Below are 15,634 nucleotides of genomic sequence, written 5' to 3' on the forward strand. Positions count from 1 at the left end.
TGCACCTCTAACCTCCACCCCCTCACATATCACACACTCACATATCACACATTCACATAAGCAAAGACACAACCCAGGCCACGCAAAATCACGCAGGCTTAACTACACGGTACGGGATATCACTCAGCTCCCTAGCAAGCAGGGAGGTACTTCCTAGCGACATAGATGTGCTAATAGCACTGTACAACTAACAACACGGATACCCCCTAACCTAGTAGGACTAGGAAAGGGGGCACATATCGGTTCTGGACGCTGAAGAGCCTAGGGCGGCTGACAGCAGTGAAGAAAACTCGGGATGACCTCCTGGAAGGTTTAGCAGATAACGACGTTAGATATGGAAGAAGACGGCAGAGGCGCTGGCAGGCGGCAAATTCGGAATCAGATGTATATAACTAGTTAGAAACTGGCTGCCCCAAGCGCCTTTTGCCCTTACAGGAACGGCCCGGCGTTAAATATAACAACAACAACAACAACAACAACAACAACTTGCTACGGAGTGGTAGGCAATGAAGTCCCCGATGTCCCCTAAGACGCCATCAACAACCTCGGTATCTTGTTTAACCTGCCAAAAGGTTACCAGCTGTTTTTTACTGATCTAATTTCCTGCTAGACTTCTGGTTCCTCGAGAGTTTCGCCGATATATCCCATCAGCCCAGTCAGCGACAGAACAGGTGATTCTCAGACAGATATAACTATAAGTAGTTTTAAACGCTAGCATAGCTTATCAGCTTTAAGTATAACATGTTGTCTTGCAAGCTAGCTTCTGTCCATAATAACGCAGATTCTGATTCTAGGCCAAGTACCAAGGCAATTAGAGAATCCTGCGGCTTTAATACCCAGATAACTACTCTAACCTAAGGTTGTCACTAACCTTCTGTGAGCTCAATGGTAGTTAAACGCCGCGGTCTTTCTACAGGTGAAATTACCTCATTTTCTGGTGCCAGAAGCACTGCGAGCTAACTTTCTTCTTGAATAAAGCTATTGGAATCACTTGATATCTTTGTTCTAAGCTTTCCAATGCTCTTTCCCGACCGTTAAGAGCGCATAATACTCATTCTCGGAAAACTTGATCAGAATAATCTTATTATCTACCATCTTCAGGGAGAGCTCAAGGAGGAGACGATGCATCGTCAGAGAGCCAAGAAGCTTCTATAAGATGTTCGGCGTAGCGATTAGGCACACGGACATTGTACTAGGTCACTTTGTGGCCTATCCAAAAGGCTCAGTGACTCGAAAGATGGCGAAGCATGATTCTATTGGCTTTCTTACAATTAAATAGCACATAGTCAATATTCATCAGCTACTGTGTCGCTGACTGCTATGGGAATGCTTATTTCACCTACACATAAAATGCTTAGTAAAAACAACAGTAATGATGGAGTATGTTAATATCTCTATTCGTGCTCAACGGAGTAGTTAAGTTGCGCATCTCTTAAAACTTCTACAATCTGTGCTAATTCATACAGGGCTGGCACGCGAAGCCCTTTTTTGAACCGCCGTACTCACGCCCTGCTCTCCTAACCCATATCTTCAAGATCCCGGCCCGCTGAAACAGCTGTCGGCTGGGCTGGGTGGTTCTTGAATTTGGCTGCCCTGGGGGCCCCGGCCTTCTTGCAGCCTTCTTCTTGAATATGGCCTTGAGCTTGAGCTTGGGGTTGTCTAAGACGTCGACAGCTATGTAGAGGGAGGACTGCATTAGTATCTCTGGCATTTGGAATCATTTCTAGGTAAGTCTTTTGTTGTGAAGCTGGAACAGCTTCGTGTGGCTAATGCCAGTGGCGACCGCTACAGATGTGGTGTATCACCCGAACTGGACCTACTTGAGAAAGGTATTTCTACCCATTCCCCGGTCCATACATAGTTTGGGGGGGGGGGGTCGTGATGCCATATTAGTCACAATTACTGCCTTGTAATTGTGGTTCCACTTTTACTCCTATTCATCACAGCCTTTGAATTTGGCTCTGTCTGTGGAAGGTCTGGCCATACACAACCTCTTTCGACTTATCAACATGTTCTATTCTTGTGATATCAACTCGTTCATCACCCATCCTTTGCACACCTCGGATACCGTCTCCTCAAAGTCCTTTACCAGCTGAACCACCCGCTTCTCCCACCGGACTATATCCTCACCCGTCGCCTGGCGCCCCTTTGTCTCTCCATCTGTCGCCAGCTCCAGGGAGCCCTTGAGCAGTCTGGCCATGCGCGGCACCGCCTTGCGTCGTAAATCTCCCCTCAGGATGAGCAGCTGCTCCGTCTCGATCTCAGTTACGTGGCACGCGACTCTTGCTATGGCCCCGCGAGGCGCCTGCACCTCCAGCGCTCTTTGAACCGTCTTCTCCTGATCAGGGCTCCCCCTCCCCCTGATGTATCGCAGCTCCTGACGCAACGTCTTTTCCTCCTTGTGGAGCTTGCGGCTCCAGTCGCATGTCGCCTTTATAGGTTTGAACGTCCGTTCGATTGCGCCAGCTGCCAGGCTGGATTCAAGTGCGCTTAAGGTCTGTGAGGCGTCTTCAAACACAAGGACGAGGCGTGAGATGCGGCCTTGGGTGGTGGCTGCGGGGGTGTTGAAGACGCTCCACCAGCGCACGCGGTCGGCAGGATACGTCTGGATGTCCTGCGCGATGCTGCTTGCATCGCGCTGAGCGCTGGTCACGCTTTCTAAGATTCCGCGGAGTGAAGATTCGAACTTGGCGATGCGGATGGCATCCGAAGGCCCCGGGGGCGCGTGTCCCGCGCCATGAGCAGCCCAGGCGGCCATCTGGGTCAGGGACTCGCTATACCGCGGGAGAGTCGGCGTGCGCGAGACTTGGAGGAGCACGCCGCGGGCAGAGGCCGCAGGTCGTCGCGTGCAGACCGTTGAGAAGGCTAACGAGGTCAACATGGATGCCAGGAAGAAGGACGGGGGGTTGCTGAGGAGGCCGTCGCAGGTCGCTTCGCCAATGGAGATGATGGTGTAGACGACGATGCAGCCGGCGATGAGAATCCAGAGGATACGCCGTCGGACGCGGAAACACAGCGATAGTAACAGCAGATGGCGAACCCAGGCAAAGATCGATATCAGAAGCCAGGAAACGCCATACACCTTGGCCCAGATTGACGCCGCCTCCTCCTCGTCTCTCGATACCTTCTTATCCCTGTTTGCGTTTGCCTTGTTGTCTCTCGCATCCCTCGGCCCCTCCCGTCGACGGCTCTTCGCTGCCGCCTCTTGCTGCAGCTTGCGCTGTCGAGCCCGTTCCTTTCCAGCAGCATATATTGGGTCAGTCCTGTCCATTTTTGCTTATCACGCCTCGTCCTCGGAGTGTGTGAATATGGATGGCCACGAGTCGGCGCAATGTATCCTCAAGGCAGCTTTCCTATCCCGAGCTCTACCCAGGGCAGGCTCAAAGACGTGATCGTAGACGGTCCTAGTATGGGAGTCAAGGAGAACGTCTGTGACCAGCACGTTGATGGCAGTAGCGTCCGACCAGTCTCCGGGCTTGGACGAAATATGCTTGATGATTGTGCTCTCAAGGGCAAGATATATGTCGTGAGCAGAGCAGGGAACCTTGTTCGGCAGGGCGCAGTGTGTAAGGGATAGGTATTCGTATAGAGTAGGAGGGTTCGCAGTGAGGGTGTAGGAGAGGAGTCGGTTGTAGGCAGTGCAGATCCGTATGATAGTGTCAGATGCTAGATTGGTTGGTTTTGAAGGTCTTAGCCGTTGTTACAAAAAGCATACTTCTTTCCACAGAAACCCTCCGAGTTTGAGAATGTCTGCGGGATCCATCATTACCTGTATAGGTTGTTGCGGACACAACAGGCCTTGGGATGTTGGCAGAGGAGGGGATTCGGTAGGCGTAGGTGTACAGGAAAGAGGCCAGTATAGCGACAATGGCAGCGATGACTAGACGACGGTGAACCATAGCTATGGTGAATGGATGGATAGACATTGAGGATTGGATGGATGCAAGAGGTGAGGAGATGGGCGAATGGTTGGATTGATAAATGAATGCTTACAAGCCAAGAAAGATGACATGGATGACTCTCATCTTGGTTCATGATGGGACGAGAGAGACGAAAGCGACGAGACAGAAAGAAAACATGGAAGAACAAACAAACGGTTCTGACCAGGGGAGCTGCCGCCTCCTTGTCCGTCCGTGTCCCGTAACTCCATTTCGAGACGGCCCTGGATGGCGTCCCGTCCCTTTGTTGAGCTTCCTTGTTTGCTTCATGATTCATCTCAATCTCATCACCAACTTCAGGGTGTTTCCAACGGGTTCCTGTTGCTACGGCAAAAGCCAGATGAGTCAAAAGGACAATAGCCTTTCAGCCGTGATAGAACGGTCATGGTTTCCATGCCTCCTCTCTCAGCCTTTTTGCAAACCTCTTACTCGCCATTTTTCATCATCATCACAGATGCGTCACGTCCTTGCGCCGAATACCCGCGTCCATCTCTGCGACCCAGCTACGCCTCCGGAGCCATCATCAAGCTGGCCCAGCGCGCCGCCGCAGAGCACGTTTCACGTCCGGGAATCATCTACAAAGGCACGGCGTCGTGGCAACATGACCGACTGGCATCTCCGCTCGCGCCAGCTCATGCGCTTCGTGGCGGCAAAAGACCCGCCACAGCCAAACGCCAAGGACTACATCACCGACGAGCACAAGCAGCGGGCTCGGTTCCTAGAGCCGCAATACGACCCCAACAATCAGGCGAATGGTGATGATGCCGAGGATGAAGAGAAGTGGCCGCCGGGCTGGGAGAAACCCGATGGCAAATCCATCAAGGCGTTTTTGGCCTGTCAACCGTGGAAAAAGGCCACAGAGGTAAGTGAACTTTTCTTTTCTGTGTGAACCAAAACCAAGAACTGCACGATGGCTAACGTGCGGGGGGTTCCGCCATATCAGAAGTATCTTCAGTCCATGGGTCCACAGGCAAAGAAGGACCATCAATCCAATGAGTCCCAGCAGGCCAATTGGAGGAAACTTGAAAAGAGCCCGCGGGTGGACGAGAGACACGATCATGATCAGCAGGTCACAGGCGAGATTGAGAACGGCGGTCAACAGGCGACGGCGGGCGAAGACCATGCCGAGACTCAGAGAGATGAAGGGCGTGAGAAGAGTGCACAATCTGGCGGTTCCGGACTATCCCTAATGGAAATGGGGGGGCTGGCATCCTCGCTCCCGTCAGTGCCACAAACGGAACCCGTCAGCGTGTCCACAGATCATCATCACGTTGCCAGCCAACTTACAGCGAGCCGAAACCCACCACCGGTACAACAACAACAACAACAACAACAACAACAGGAAAGAGATGGACCTGCTGCTGCGTCCCCGTCTCATCATCGTGAGGATTCCAGCTCCAGGAACAGGGGCGGCGATGCAGGCAGCCGTCAAGCCCGTGCCCGCGACATGCCCACGGAAGCGACGATTGGTATCAGCCGGTTTTCACCGCAGGATTATCAGCTGTTTCGAGATTGGGTGGCTCGAGAGGAGAGAAAGAAAGCCAGAGAAGCGGATGGAACTGTCCGGGGCTCACCGCGCCGCTGAGATGTCGTGTGTATCATCCCCCTCAGACACGACTTGTTATCAAACCCTACCTAGTTATTTGTAATTGTATCCGTAGTTTTCGTGTTTCTCATTCACCAATATCCCGGATCCCGACGGCTTGCTTCCCGTCCGTCATCTCGCGTAATGAGTTGACTTTCTTTCCTTTCATCCTTGCCTTGCCTTGTCTCTCTCTCTCTCTCTCTCTTTCTCCCTATCTTCATTTCTCAACGGTCCAACTTCCGTCACATCCGGAATCGACACATGTCGTTCGTTTGTCTTGCTATTCCTCCCAATTCCACCATACCGCGCGTCCCAGCCAGCCGCTTCCCTTGCTTATCATTTCCCGACAGACGGTCCACAGACCGCAGGCCGCAATGTGCTCATCCAACACACAAGATGTCCGTGTTTGCTCCACTTCCCTTCATCCCTCAAGAAAAACCAAAAACCGACGTGCTGACGGAGAGGAAATAACCAATGACAGCAAGCATGTGGCCAAGCCATCGTGAGGCTGAAGACGAACAACAGGCGACACGTTTGGGGCCAGCAATGTGGGCTTGCCATGTACCAGCACCTCATCAGGCACAAGCTGTCCCCCCCTCTGTGCGAGACGCGGGCCATCGAGGAGCTCGAACGTGCGCTATACCTTGTGCGTCCGAACGGGGAGCGCTGGAGCGACGAGTTTGACCGGCTGATGAGGCCGCGGGTCGTCAACGCGCTTAGGTGGCGGTACAACAAACTCGGACGAGAGAATGTTTGGTCCATCAAAGACGACCAGGTTGTGTACACGGCATGGAGCAGGGCGTTTCTGAGCAAGGCGTGGGACGGTGTGTGCTTTAGTCGAGCGTACGCAGAGACGCTGTTGAAGGGCGGCGACGACGACGATAACGACGATGAAGATGACGATGACGACAACGATGACGATAAATGTAATGATAAAGGTGGTCAAGAAAAGCTGGTGGTGAGAGATGAAGATGAGGAGACAGTGAGGCCGGAGGATTCGATATCAAACATTGCGATGCGTCGACTGCCAGCGATTCCAGAGCATGAGCCTGGCTCTTTGGAGGACCCGTCGTTTGAAGAGATGCGCCGGCTGATGCTGCGCGGAGCGGGAAACCTCATCGACTTCAAGTGGCTCATCACTTTCCAGCAACACGGCGTCCCGGTGGCAGGAGACACGGCGACAAGGAGGGAGGCAGAGGAGCTGCGCGAGCGCTGCCTGGAGGAGCTCAAGGTGTTGGAACGGGCTTTAGACCGCGCGGCAGCGAGGCGAGCAGGGATCCGTCAGGGTGATATATCGTCACCCGTGATGGGAGGGATCTGGGGCCAACTGCTGGGAGGACTGGGCTGAGATGGGCGTGTCTGATTGTTGTCACCGTCGTGTATCGGGTAGGAGGATATGTATGTTCCTGTCTCATTTCCCGGGGACGAGGATGGAAGGTTGGGGTTTGTCTCAGAGATTGGAACTGGGACTGACTGTGCTTTTATAAAACGAGCGGTTCGTCTCTCGATGAGTCGGTGGTGGCAACAGGTATTGACAACCCGGCAAGTTTTGTGTTTTGTCCATGATTTGTGTACGAAGACGACCAAAATCAAACAGCCTGACATACTCATAATCATCACTATCATCACCATCACCATCGATAGGACCCCAACTGGCCGAGCTTTGGCATCAAGGTCAACATCATGTCGCATTCGTTACCCGCGACCTCGGATTCGTCAAGCGTGCTTGGCCGTTACCTGGAGGAGCAGCGGGCCAACGGGGAGAGTATAACGCCCGATGAGATGCACTTTCTCCAGAGCAGGCAAGCAAAGCGCAGTCCCAAACCCGCCGAGCTGTTGGCCAACAAAAGCGTCAACAACAACAACAGCAGCAGCAGCAGCAGCAGCACAAGCTACGGCGGGAACAATGACAAGTCGGAGCTGAGCACGCGCATCATGCGTTCCGGCCTCACCAGGGTCGGACAGCTGGTGCGTACGGAGCGACAGAACTTGCTACCGGACGACGTTCGTTTCTTGGAAGAGAAGATGCGCGACCAGCGCTACCAGGCGTTGTGGCAGCGCCAGGGGCAGCAGCAGGAACAGCATCAACATCAACGCCCTCAACAGCAACACCACGGGTTCGGTTCGGTCGACGAGGTGACGGCCGAGTTGCGCAAGGTCATTGATCACCAGAAGACACACCTGCTCGCGGCGGTAGATTGCGAGGCGCGCATCAAGGAGCTGTGGTGGTATCGGCACGCGTTGGAGGAGGAGAAGAAGGGCGGCGACAAGGACAAGGGCAAACGGTGCGAGTGAATCAGGTGGCGATGCATTCATCAATTTGTGTGTGTAACCAGATGAGATGCCGATCTAGATATCCATACTCCACACTGCGCATGATAAGGAATGACAGGTCACATGACCTTTCAGGTGATCGCGCACAGGATGTGGCTTGTACAATGCGCCACACTGACATGACATTATGTATAGCGGTCATTACGTCATCCCGGGCCGCGAAATGTCAATTCGATTTGTTGTTGTTTGCTTTGCTGCCCGCCTCCCTCATTTCGATCGTCATGTTGATTTCTTGGTGTTTTCATTCAGCTGTTTGTTTGTTTGCTTGCAGCCGTCGTACCCTCCCTCCCTCGCTTGCCTGAACCGCCTCGGGTCGGCTCCCTGCAATGTCGTTCCTCCTGCCAGGTTGGCGTTATCGCCAATCCCAAAAGCTCCTCAACATGTCTCCCGTTCCACCCGTTTGAACACATCTTCATCGCGATGCCGCCTATCACCCGCAGCCAGGCCAGCAGCCTCTCGTCGCCATCAGCATCGTCATCATCGTCATCATTATCATCGCCACCTCACAGCCAAATCCATCATGGCCGGAGCACCCACGCCAGCAACGACGCCAGCAACGACGCCGACGTCGACTACACCCTCGTGCCCCACGCAACCCAGCTCAACCTTCCGCTTGTCCTTCCACCACCCGTCGGCCGCCAGCTGCTCTCTCTCTGCTTCCACTCGTCGTGGCGCGCCCGCCGCCGTCTGCGCATCCACTTCGTCAGCACCGACCTTCTTCTCGATGACGCCCCCGACTCGCCCGACATCTCAGACCCCGAATCCGACCCCGAATCCGACCCGGAACACTGTCATGATTTCCTCACCGTTGTGAACTACGACCCCATCGCCGTCCACTCGCCCTCGCCCTCGCCCCCGCCCTCCACCGCCTCCCCGCCTGCTGCTGCTCTGTTCCCCCCCATCCTCCTTCTCACCCTTGCCACCCTCGTCCTTCTCGCCGTTGATTCCTTCGCCTCCATCCGACCCTACACTTGCCCTCTGCTGCGCAACCGCCGTCAATGCCCCATGCCATTCTCGACGGATTCATCAGCCTCCAACCGTTATTGTACCATCACAGCATCAAGAACGGCGGCGGCAGCAGCAGCAGCAGCAACAACATGGTCAACATCATCATCAACCACCATCACCCTTCGCAACCTCACCGCTGTCGTCCTTCCCTACGCGCAACTCGTTCGCCTCCTCGACCGTCCAAACGCCGTGCTCCCTGCGGTCCAGCGCGAGTTCTCCGAACTCTGTCTCACCGCCTGGGCCCTACCTCATATCGAGTCCGAGCCGTGCTATCGGATCGTCGACCTCCTCGACAAGGCCAACATGCACTTGTCGCGGCTGCTCGTGGGCATGCACACACGAGGCCCCGGGAATCCAGTCTCTGCCCTAAAAGACACCATCGTCCTCATGGCCTATGGCGTCTACCAGCGGCGGCAGCAGCAGCAGCAGCAGCAGCAAGACCACTTCAACGGTGATGCTGACCATGACACAAACGGCGACGGTGGTGGCGGTGTTTGGAACAGGACAGCCGAGGGCGTCTTCCACGCCGTCATTTCCCAGGTGCCCAACTGGTGGGACGACCACAACGCGCTCGCTGTGCCCTTGCGAACCGTGTTGGAATCGCTTCGCGAGGCGCGCAGTCTCGAGGACGGCGTGAGCACTGTGTTCAAGTCGGCCATTAGCAATGCGGATCCCAAAACATTGTGAGTTGTGGCGTCGTCCGTCCGTCTGTTTGGTTGCACGACTAATGACGGGATTTGTACCACCAGCCCTGGCGAGGACGTGCTTTACGCACTTGACCATCTCTTCGACCCCCTCCTTGCACGTCGCGATACTCTCCTCCATACTCTAGAATCTGCTGTAGGACGCCTTGACGAGGCTGCACAGCAGATGCACACGTTCAATTCAACGCTATACGAGCTGCGCGGGGAGGCCCTGGCAGGGAAGAAGCCACGGAGGTTTGAGGACTTTGACGCGCTGCTGTCGAGGCTGTCGAACGCCGTCCGAGTCTTGGGCCACGCAATGGAAGCGGTAGAGGTTAGGGAGAGGCGGGATACAAGGCGGTTGGAGGAAGAGAGGGCCGCGCTGGAGGCCGTAGAGGAGTCAAGGCCGCGGCACCGAAGGGTGAGGGAACGGGCCAGTGTGCGTGAGCGCCAGCAGCCGCGATGGCTCTGGTGGTGACGTACATAGGCTTCCCTTTGGAATGCTGGCTGGGCATGTCGGTGAAGGGAGATGGCCCATTCGGGTGGGTTGACGACAAACGGAGGCCGGGTCATTCATCAGCAGCCTAGCGCACCACACCTGTGGAGTCCTTCTAGCGCACGTGACGCGTAAAGACCAAAATGGTCTTTACGCCCCACTGAATTAGGTAGGGACGAAACTCCAAACCACTGGGGAAGCAGGAGAAGTACTGTGTACATGCCACCTAAGAAATCCGTCCGATAAATGCATGCGACATTCCAGCCCCGCCTTCGACCATTCGGGTGCAGCCGGGCCGACCGATTGCCCCACGCTCAAGGTGGTCCAAGGTACTGGGTACTCCGTACGCCGTACAGGTATTAGGTACAAGCTACTACGTAGTGCCTGTGCTATTGAATACTTCTGGGTGGGGCTGGTTATGTGATCCCAGAAACGCATGCACCTGGCAGCAATCGTTGCCTGCTGTGTCACCTGCTGTACGGAGTACTCCGTACGTACATACGTACATACGTACTCCAACACCTGCCACTACCTGCCGGCAAGTCGCCGTCCCTGGGCCGACCCAAGCAAGTCCTTCATCTGCGACATCGTGGACGCGAACATGAACATGAACATGAACATGGAGGCCTTGGGAATTGAATCTGCAGGTATCCGTCTGACCGCGACCGCGTCTTGGCCCTTGGGCTCCTTGGGCGGAATACCTGCCGGTGTGTCACCATACATAGTAGATAGGCTCGCCATGCCATGCCATCCACCCATGGCCTGAGGCTGTTCGGCGACCGCCAAATTCACACGGCCATGAGACGCCACCCTCTCTATACCTAAGGGAAGAGAGGCATAGGCCTTCTACTGCCACATGGCACTGACGACGGTGTGCCTGTTCTCGCCCAGGCGCAAGAGGGGTTCTAGTAGGTAGACCCGGCAGCAAAGGCCACCAGTTCTACCATCATATCATGAGCTGGATCTCCCGTTTCCGCATTAGCGGACGGAGCTCGAATCGGGACAGAAACACAGGCGGCCTTGGAGTTCCGCATTGGCGGACCTCGACTCGGCTCGGCACAGAATTCTTCGTGCCCTTCTTGTAAAAACAGGATGGACGAGACCGGTGTGACAGACAACTGGGCCAAAGCAAAGGCTCCCGACTCCATCATCTGTGTTGTGCTGCTCTGCTCTGCTCTGCTCTGTTGGGTAAACAGACAAAAAACGCCACAGGAACGACCGCATGGGCGGTACTGGATAGGTAGATGGACGGATGGATGGATGGCCATCCTGCTGCGTAAGGACGCAGAATGAAGTAGGGGGGAAGATGAGGAAGCAATCCGGCCCAAGTGCAAGTGGGATGAGTGTCTGGTTTTAATGCAGAAAAGGGCCCCTGGTTCACCGCCTGAGGAAGAGAAAGTCATTTGATTCCAACATCCTCCATTCATCCATGGACCATCCATCCTGCCTGCGCCAGGATGTCCATGTCTCTCGTCTGGCGTGTACGGCGAGTGTGTGTTTGTGTGTGTGCGTACGTACGTACCTCCGGTATATCAATATTCCTTCGTGTGGCTCCACCCAAGCGCAGATGGCCAACGTCAAGAACTACACTCCACAGCGGATGCCGACCATCACCACCTCTCCAACCGACTTCTGACGTCGCCATCCGCCCACCGCGAACCAGTTCGCCGCTTCCCTACAGGCCAAATCGTTCATGCATCATGGCCTATCGCATCATCGGCCTGCAGGAGATCGCAGCTTCATCGCCGCCAATGCCCGTCCGTCTCATCGCCAGCTTGCATCCAATTTTCGGCAATCAGCAGCTGGTAGCGCCGACATCGGCCTGACCGCAATGGCGGCAAACGCTGTGCAAAGGTGCCTTCCATCAGATGGATGGATTGCAGCTACTTGCTTGACGTCCAAAACATAAGTAGGATCCAAACCAACCTATCTATCGCGTCCTCTGCTCTCGTCAATCCATCTTCCTACTTCTTTCCTGTGACGACAACAACGACGACAGTACAACGGTACTTCATGAGTTACAATGTGCCTTAACAACAGCTCCCTTGTGCGTTGCAACCCCCCCCCCCCCTTTTCCCTTCCTCTCGGTCTCCTCGCTAGCTAACGTCATTGAAACCAGAAACTATGTGGCGACTCCATCTCCTACTACGCCTCCAAGCCCAAGAAGCAACGCGGCTTCCGCTGGTGCGTTCGCACTCGAGCCACCATCCTCTTCCAACTTTATTGCCGCCGCCATCTCCCCTCCGATGCCGATCAGAACCCATTCAAGAACGAGCTGATACCCTGCCTTCGTGTCAAGTGTAACATCCTCGCCCACGAACCGGCTTGGGCATTTGTTGTTCCGTACTTTGACAGTCTTGTGCGCCACTACGCGACAAAATGGGTCACTGAGGCCCGCAATGGGTCGCTTGTCACTTGGTGCCAGGTCTCGGGCTGGCAATGGGACGAGAACAAGACGTCCGGCTGGGTCGGTGTTGATGCAGTTGAGGCGTGGATGCGCCGGGAGCTGAGGAAGACGGATTGGTGGCAAAGAGGTAGGGCCCATGACAAACGGCTTGGTTTGCTTGTCTAATAACGACCGTTACGCGAGCAGCACCACAATCCGCTGGACAACCCGACGAGGCCCTCGTGAACCGACTAAGCACTCTGTCTTTGGAGACAGGACAGCTTCGTCAAATCAACGAGACAATAGAACTGTCCGAGCCCGACATTACGTACGTTCCAGCTCACCCCCTCCTCTGCTCCACTCCATCGTGATTTGACATTGACCAATCTTTGAAAAGCTCACGCCCTCGACAGCACCCTCGACCGATCCCACCCGCCCGAGGCTCCATCCGTCCCCGTCGACAACACGCCTTGCGTGCCGGGCAACACCGGGTGGGCAAGCCTGGAGGACGATATGGCGTTCAATCCTTGGGCCGCCGAAGACCCGATCAAACCCCTGCCACCGAAGACATACTCGGTCTGTTTGATCCCGGCGCCGGCGGCTTCGACATGCAACGCTGGTCTGCGACCGGTGCCGCCATCGCCATCGCCGCTGTCACCGCCGCCGCCGCCGCCCCCTCCTCCCGCCCCACCATCCGTCCCATGCACAGACCCCTCCGGCCGCAACACTCGGCTCGCAACCCCACCAGCCAGTCTCGTGGGCAACAGCACCGTCGTGTCCGATCCCGCGACCACGGTGTTCAGACCGCAACGCCAGCACAACGAGGCGCCGACTATCATTAACAACAGCACCATTGTGCCTCCGCCGCCAACAACTATCCTTCTGCCATATGAGAAGCACCCAAAAGATGCCTTTATGCAGGCCCTGGAGTTGCAACGCCTAGCACAAAGGATCATGGTTGAGTCTGAGATCACAATGAAGGAGTACGGTTTGTTTGGGCCCTCTGAGAATCTGTAGTTGGTTGCAGTGATGGATGTAGGAAAATAAAGCGCTTGTTTCCCCTGCTTCCCCTGTTTCTCTAGTTATTCTTCTATTCTGCTGGACTACTGTTTTGCCGAACTGCTGTTTCTCCTGTTTATTCTGTTTGGACTGTTCTACTGTACTACCGTGATACTGTTCTACCGTACTACCGTACTACCGTACTACTGTACTGCTGTACTGCTGTACTGCACGCCGTTGCAGGTACGAACCAACATACGAACCAACTTTCTGGTTCGCCACGCACATGTACGCACCACACACCTGAGGAACCAAAATACGAACCATTTTCTGGTACACTGGCAAGCCAGAAAGAACCAAGAAGCTAGTTCCCAAAACTTGATTCCCATTGTCAATTTACCTGAGGAACTAAGATTGGGAACCAACATCCGGTCACCTGACACCTAGAGATGCATGCACCGGTGAATGTCCGGCCGACGTTGATGAACAAAACAACAGTGCTATTGAATTATTAAAGATGCCATGGGATGCGTCGTTCATGTTGGTTGGCGGTGAAGCCGCAGACTGCCTGCCGTGGTTCATGCAATCTCGGGATGAACAGGCGGGATGAAATGTTGTTGGTTAGTGGGGGTTATGCTTAATTAATCAGCTGCAGAAACGTACCGGTACTACAGATGTGGTACATTTTGGCCTTGTTGTCGTCTGGTCTGGTGATGATGAATATGGATGGCACGCACAGTCGGGTCGAGTTCATCAAACATGGTTTTTCTTTCACATCACCAGGCGGCAGAAGGTTTCAAGGACACGTCTCTCCGCATGCTTGAGGCAGCCAGAGTCACGGCGCTCCTGCGAGTTTTGTTTGTTGCGCGCCTTACCAGCCTACTTCTGCTCGCTGCGTGCGAGGAGATGACGCCAGTGATGGCCACCGTCACAGTGAAATTGGGGGGGGGGGGGGGGGGGGGGTGAATCACGTGCCATCACGCGAGTCTCCTCCTCCCGCCGCAAGCCCCCGTATGCCAACAGCTACACTGAGATGGTGACGGGTGTGGCAGAAGCGCATTTGCGACATGGGGGTGCTCCTTGACAAAATCACATCAAGCCTGGGCTAAATAGACATAGACTTACCGTGTTCCGCTTCTCTCAGCCGCTGCGCTGCCACATTGGCCTTGTTCCTTGGGGAAGTGAAAGGTCGTAATTGTCGAAAGAGTACGTGTCTTGAGAGCTTCCTGCGTAACCCATCATGCCTTGAAGTCTGATCTGTTGCACATTCGCCGACAGACAGTAGAACGTCGGTAATAGTGTGTGGTATTGTTTGGGTGTGTGTGCAGTGGGCTTCGGTTCGGTGTTGGACGGGAATGTGACGATGATCGAGGCCCCTGCAGAAAGGGTCTGATAGGTTAGTATGTAGAAAGACTGTGCAGAGGGGAATTGAAGGGCGGGGAATGAATCAACTAATCTGCCATGCGGTCATGATAGCATATTGGGCAGACACGTCACTTGCGTCTGCGGAGATGGGCGTGCAAGTCTTGGATTCCAACGAGGAGAGGAGACGAAGCGCGGATGGCGTGGGGGAGTGACTTTCTTGGCTAGCAATTAATGAAGATTAAGGGCAAGGAACAAGAGTTGTCGATTGGCAGGCGACAAGCGACCGTGGTTTGTGGTGCTATTCCAACGGGTGTGGTGCGGGTGCGGGTGTGGGTGTTGTTGTTGCGACCGAAGCGGTTGGTGATGGATTTGGGATACCTCGGGAGTTGCCTTACACTTTCTCATATCACCACACTTGATGCCCCGTGCCTAGCCCAATGCCTGACCGACATCTTCCCATGATGTGGCTAGGTGTGGCAAGGCAGTTTACATCTAGGCTTACATAGGCTCGGCCACTCTCACGCGCCCAGCTGTTAGCTTAGGCTGATTTGGCTCCAATAAACCCAGCTCGTGGTTTCTTTCAGCACAACAGCACCGCTTATCAATTAGCAGACGTCGGGCCAAGGCCGTGCGAGGGGGCTGATAGGACGATGTGATGTGGCACCAATGGGACTAAGACGATGTCGCGCAAGGGGCTAGATATTCCCTCCTCCTCCCTCACTTCAAACCAGCCTCCTGAATAAATACCACAAGACGCTGAGACTCAGCGCGTGACAAGAGCACAAATACACACACACAAGCAGAGAGGAAACGGCGCAATCGCGAACATATGATGCCTTC

The 15,634-nt window shown here is 54.8% G+C and overlaps 6 protein-coding genes across 6 annotated transcripts; 4 read left to right on the top strand and 2 right to left on the bottom strand.

The window, feature by feature from the left end:
- Window positions 1–2,003: 2,003 nt before the first annotated feature.
- LY79DRAFT_707559 (uncharacterized protein) lies at window positions 2,004–3,271 on the bottom strand (the record flags this gene model as incomplete). Its single annotated transcript, XM_060565051.1, has 1 exon — window positions 2,004–3,271. The coding sequence occupies one exon, from the start codon at window positions 3,269–3,271 to the stop codon at window positions 2,015–2,017; it is 1,257 nt and encodes a 418-aa protein (XP_060408351.1). The 3' UTR covers window positions 2,004–2,014.
- A 1,121-nt stretch (window positions 3,272–4,392) lies between these two features.
- On the top strand, window positions 4,393–5,523 carry LY79DRAFT_584190 (uncharacterized protein; the record flags this gene model as incomplete). The annotated part of the gene is made up of 2 exons (XM_060560380.1): window positions 4,393–4,800; window positions 4,894–5,523. 2 exons carry the CDS (start codon window positions 4,393–4,395, stop codon window positions 5,521–5,523), a joined length of 1,038 nt encoding a protein of 345 aa, XP_060408352.1.
- A 691-nt stretch (window positions 5,524–6,214) lies between these two features.
- Window positions 6,215–6,871, top strand: LY79DRAFT_527273 (uncharacterized protein; the record flags this gene model as incomplete). Its single annotated transcript, XM_060555919.1, has 1 exon — window positions 6,215–6,871. One exon carries the CDS (start codon window positions 6,215–6,217, stop codon window positions 6,869–6,871), a length of 657 nt encoding a protein of 218 aa, XP_060408353.1.
- Window positions 6,872–7,851: 980 nt separating this feature from the next.
- LY79DRAFT_570223 (uncharacterized protein) lies at window positions 7,852–10,271 on the top strand. Its single transcript, XM_060559129.1, has 2 exons — window positions 7,852–9,548; window positions 9,615–10,271. Exons 1-2 carry the CDS (start codon window positions 8,278–8,280, stop codon window positions 10,024–10,026), a joined length of 1,683 nt encoding a protein of 560 aa, XP_060408354.1. The 5' UTR covers window positions 7,852–8,277; the 3' UTR covers window positions 10,027–10,271.
- Window positions 10,272–11,969: 1,698 nt separating this feature from the next.
- Window positions 11,970–12,688, top strand: LY79DRAFT_47030 (uncharacterized protein). The gene is made up of 2 exons (XM_060553206.1): window positions 11,970–12,091; window positions 12,164–12,688. Exons 1-2 carry the CDS (start codon window positions 12,068–12,070, stop codon window positions 12,614–12,616), a joined length of 477 nt encoding a protein of 158 aa, XP_060408355.1. The 5' UTR covers window positions 11,970–12,067; the 3' UTR covers window positions 12,617–12,688.
- LY79DRAFT_570227 (uncharacterized protein) lies at window positions 12,556–13,882 on the bottom strand. The gene is made up of 3 exons (XM_060559130.1): window positions 12,828–13,882; window positions 12,638–12,758; window positions 12,556–12,578 (listed from the first exon to the last, which is right to left on the bottom strand). The coding sequence occupies exon 1, from the start codon at window positions 13,384–13,386 to the stop codon at window positions 12,829–12,831; it is 558 nt and encodes a 185-aa protein (XP_060408356.1). The 5' UTR covers window positions 13,387–13,882; the 3' UTR covers window positions 12,556–12,578; window positions 12,638–12,758; window position 12,828.
- Window positions 13,883–15,634: the final 1,752 nt, after the last annotated feature.

This window comes from Colletotrichum navitas (assembly GCF_030913465.1).
Source record: "Colletotrichum navitas strain CBS 125086 chromosome Unknown LY79scaffold_109, whole genome shotgun sequence".
Taxonomy (NCBI): Eukaryota; Fungi; Ascomycota; class Sordariomycetes; order Glomerellales; family Glomerellaceae; genus Colletotrichum; species Colletotrichum navitas.